This window comes from Malurus melanocephalus, unplaced genomic scaffold (genome assembly GCF_030028575.1).
Source record: "Malurus melanocephalus ecotype Western Australia unplaced genomic scaffold, MMel_1.1 scaffold_13, whole genome shotgun sequence".
NCBI classification, from domain to species: domain Eukaryota; kingdom Metazoa; phylum Chordata; class Aves; order Passeriformes; family Maluridae; genus Malurus; species Malurus melanocephalus.
This window is the reverse complement of record NW_026623245.1, coordinates 601,366-605,741: the sequence shown is the minus strand read 5'-3', so window position 1 is coordinate 605,741 and position 4,376 is coordinate 601,366. Positions and strand designations below refer to the sequence as shown.

Here is a 4,376-nt window from a genome sequence, read left to right as displayed (position 1 = left end):
TTCACATCTGCAAACACTGTCTTCATCCACTTGACTTCCAAGACCCGCCCACACGTGGCCAACCTTTCCTGGGTTTAATGTAGGTTTTTTTTCTCCCTCCTCTCGGCAGGTTCATGTGTGGGGACCAGCCTTATATGGACTCCTCGCTCCAGCAATGGCTCGGGATTTTCCAGCGGCAGGCGCGGGTTCGGCGCGGCTGAACAAGATCCAGAAGTGATCTTTTTTTTCTTTCCTTTTTTTTTTTTTTTTTTTTTTTTTTTTTTNTTTTCCCTGGAGTTACAAACTATTCCCGAAACCAGCTGCTGCTCCCGCTCTCGGAATTTTCCCCCGTGGCAGAACAAACCACCACCGCAGAGACCCATCGCTGCGGCCACTTCTCTCGCACAACCCCCGCCGCTTATTTTTCTATAAATCCATATTATTATTCTATTTTTTTCCCTCCTCCACGCGTGCCGTGACCCCCTCCCCCCCCCCTCCGTGTCCCTGCGCGGTGTCGTTGTCGCCGCTCCGCGTGTGCGTGCCCAGCCGTGACCCGGCGGCTCGGCCAAGCTGCGGCTCCAACTTTCCCAGCCGGAATTTGGCCGGAACATGTCCCTGACCAACACAAAGACGGGCTTCTCGGTGAAGGACATTTTGGACCTCCCCGACACCAACGATGAGGACGGCTCGGCGGAGGGCGGCGAGGAGGAGAGCGAGGCGCCCGAACCGCCCAGGAAAGCGGGAGTTTTGGGGCAAACCCCCTTGGACACTGTTCCGACGCTGCCTTTGAAGAGYCCGTTCTATGATAACAGCGATAATCCCTACACGCGCTGGCTGGCGAGCGCCGAGGGCATCCAGTACTCCCGTGAGTGCCGGGGGCACGGGGCAGCGGGGACCGGGGGCCAATGGGGGGTTGGAGGGGATGGATGCGGGCTGGGTGGGGGGACTTGCGGCTCGAACCGGCCGCTGCCTCCCGGGCCCTCCACGGACGGGGCAGCGCCGCTTCCAGCTGCGTCCGGCGGCGGGCTGGGTGCTGGGGGGCCATGGATGGATGGATGGATGGATGAACTGGGGGAAGGRGGGGTGGATTTGCTTCTCTCCACCGCTGGCTGAGTCCCGGCCGGTGCCGCCATCGCCTCCACGGCCGGGCGGCGGGAGGGACGCGGGGGCGGCAGAAGGGCACCCCCCCGCCCGGTCCCCCCGCTGACCGGGCACGGCTTTTCTGCAGTGCACGGGCTGGCGGCCGGCGGYGGCGGCCAGGACCCCTCGGCCAAGTCCCCGGAGCCGTCGGCGGACGAGTCGCCCGACAACGAGAAGGAAGCGGCGGGCGGCGGGGACGCGGGCAAGAAGAGGAAGAGGAGGGTGCTCTTCTCCAAGGCGCAGACCTACGAGCTGGAGCGGCGGTTCCGGCAGCAGCGGTACCTGTCGGCGCCGGAGCGGGAGCACCTGGCCAGCCTGATCCGCCTCACCCCCACGCAGGTGAAGATCTGGTTCCAGAACCACCGCTACAAGATGAAGCGGGCGCGGGCCGAGAAAGGTATGGAAGTGACTCCTCTTCCCTCCCCGCGGCGGGTGGCCGTGCCGGTCTTAGTCAGGGACGGCAAGCCCTGCCACACGCTCAAAGCTCAGGACTTGGCAGCCGCGACTTTCCAGACGGGCATCCCCTTCTCGGCCTATAGCGCCCAGTCTCTCCAGCATATGCAATACAACGCGCAGTACAGCGCGGCCGGCAGCCCCCAGTACCCCACAGCGCACCACTTGGTACAGGCGCAGCAATGGACTTGGTGAGGGCTGCCGGGCAGCGCGCACACCCCGCACACGCCCCGAAAACGGAGGAAAACAGAAAAATAATAAACAGAGAGCGAGAGAGAGAGAGAGAGAGAAGGAGACAGACTGATGCTCCAAAAGTAAAAAATCGAAACTGCGGGGGAAGGAATGGAGAGGGAAACGCTATTATTATTATTATTATTATTGCTATTATTATTATTATTGCTATTATTATTATTATTATGTTTTTTTCCCTCTGCCGTTTCTTTTCCCCTCCATTTTTTGGGGGGGATTCGGTTTCATTTCGGGGGGAGGCGGGGGGTAAGGGAGGGGAGGTGTTTTTTGTGCGTCATTGTTTACAGAAATTTTTTGCGCCATTCAGAGTGGTCCTGTCTACCTACAACTAAAATAAAAGAGGAAAAGGGAGGGAGGGGGAGATCGTCAGAACTACAAAAAAAAGAAAAAAGAAAAAAAAGACAAAAAAAAATAAAGAATAAAACACCCCCCCGCTGCTCCTGTGATTTTGTGAGGAATGGGGAATTTTCCCCATGCCGTGCGTAGCACCCAAAAAGGGGAGCTCCATCTCTCCCTTTCGAGCACGATTGGCGGCCCCGACAGCTGCCAGCGGGGGTGGTTTTTACACCTTGTCGTGGTGGTTGTCGCTGTCTTGAGTTCGCTCTCTCCTCTTTGGGGGTCGCCTCAACTATTCCCGAGCGGAGGAAAAAGCCCCGCGGATGCTGAAACCCTCCTCGCTCCTTATGCATCCCCCTCACCCCGCCACGGGCTCTCCGCGATTTAACACAAATTTTAACTTTTTTTTTAAAAGCTGCGTTTCAAGAAAAAATAATAGAGAAGGAACCGATAACAACGACGGAAGGGTTTTGCGCGACTTCTCGKTGCGGCAGCGGCCGCGTCCCTGCATCACCCGGCCCAGCCCTGCGTGGAGCCGGCCGGGTCTCCAAGGGGGGACACAGCCGAGCAAGGCCCCACTCATCCCCCTCCACCCGCCGGACTTGTTCTTTTTTTTGGGGAAAAGCGTCTTTTTTGGGGGGAGACMAGTCAGTTTTATCCCGCCGCCAAAAAATGAGAGCGAGGAGAATTCGTATTCTCCTATACTCTGTCTGTGATTGCGCTTTTCTACACCCCAGTGCCCCCCACCGTGATGCTGAGTTTTGGGTACCAGCATCACCCCGGCGCTCCCTCCTCGGGCTGGGGGCCCTGCGGACGCGGGGAAGAGCGGAAACCTCGGGGTCAGCCCTCGGGGATGCGCGGGCGGCTCAGGCAGGGCAGGCGAAAGGGTTAACACAGGAGGAACCCCCCAAAAAAACAGAGGAGGGGGGAGAAGGGAGAGGCGAGGAGGGGCTGGGCGGCTCTGCCGAGGTGCAACGGGGACCGGCCCTGAGCCCGGTCGGGACGGACCGGCATAGCCCCAGCTCGGAGCTGGCTGCGGCAGAGCAGCGGCTCCTTCGCCCGCCCCTACAGATTTTCGGCTGGGAAAGATGCTTCAAAAAACGAAAACAAATCCAAACAGACTTTTTTGTCCGGAGCGATGGGGCCGGGACAGCGTCCACCCCGTCCCGCGGGGCTGAGCCGGGCCAGGACGGGGCAGTTCAGTGCCAAAGAGACGATCGGCACCGGGCCCGCAGCATCCCGCTCCCGCTAAATCTTCTTCCTGCAAAATCCCGGCCCGCAGCATCCCGGCCCCGCCGCTCCCGGCGCACATCTCCGCCCCAGCGCATCCTCCGCCGGCCACGGATCCCCGCACAGCCKCCGAGTCGCCTTTGGGATTTTTTATCTTTTTTGCACTTTTTTCCTTCCCTCTTTACCCGTCTCTCCTTCGCCCGCCTCCTATSCCCCAACTACCGAGGCTCCACAGCGGAGCAGCCGCTCCCGTTCCGCGGGGCAGCCGCTTCCAAACCCTGGGAAGCTCTGCTGCTGTCCCGGACCGGAGTGGGACACAGGATCAAGTGTCGGTTTTCCCTTCTCCGAGCCCGGCGAGCGAGCCAGGAGCGAAGATAAGGAAAATTGTCACTTTTTTTCTTCTTACTTACTTTTTTCATTTTCAATTCTTTTTCACCACTTTTTTTTTTTTTTTTCCTTTCCTTTTTGGTTCCCTCCGCCTTTCCCCTCGGGCTCTGCCGAGTCTATCAAACCAGTTGTGTGGCCCTAACCTCCGTGGCCTTATATCTGCCATGCTGCCGGGCCAGTCTATCTTTGCACAATATACAGTAGACTTCAGAGAGCAGCACAATGGGGGAGGCAGGGAGGTGAGCATGTTAGAGGCGTGCATATTAACGAGCCGCAGCCAAAGGAGCCAAAGGAACCGGCGAAAAACCGGGAGAGACGGTACGGGAGGGGKGGACGCCCTCCCTGCGCCTTCCCTGCCTTCGTCTTGGCTGTTTTTGGGGCTCGGCATTGATGCGGAGCGCGGAGTCAGGGAGAGGTGTCCTCCGCGTTTTGTTCGGGCTGTCACTTGCGCTCATTGTTCGGCATGTTCTACATGTTGTATCCCATATGGCCAGCTGGGCCTGGGACCCCTCACAAAACCCAAATTGTGCCCAGCTTTCAAACCCAGCATTGTTGTCTGTGAAAGGCAGGCGAATTAAAAATTCGTGCTATATCTATTCTGG

At 58.6% G+C, this 4,376-nt stretch overlaps 1 protein-coding gene across 1 annotated transcript; it reads left to right on the top strand.

Annotated features, from left to right (window-relative positions):
• The first annotated feature begins 569 nt into the window (after positions 1-569).
• NKX2-2 (NK2 homeobox 2) lies at positions 570-1,849 on the top strand. Its single transcript, XM_057381461.1, has 2 exons — positions 570-844; positions 1,208-1,849. The coding sequence occupies exons 1-2, from the start codon at positions 589-591 to the stop codon at positions 1,765-1,767; spliced, it is 816 nt and encodes a 271-aa protein (XP_057237444.1). The 5' UTR covers positions 570-588; the 3' UTR covers positions 1,768-1,849.
• The last annotated feature ends 2,527 nt before the right edge of the window (positions 1,850-4,376 follow it).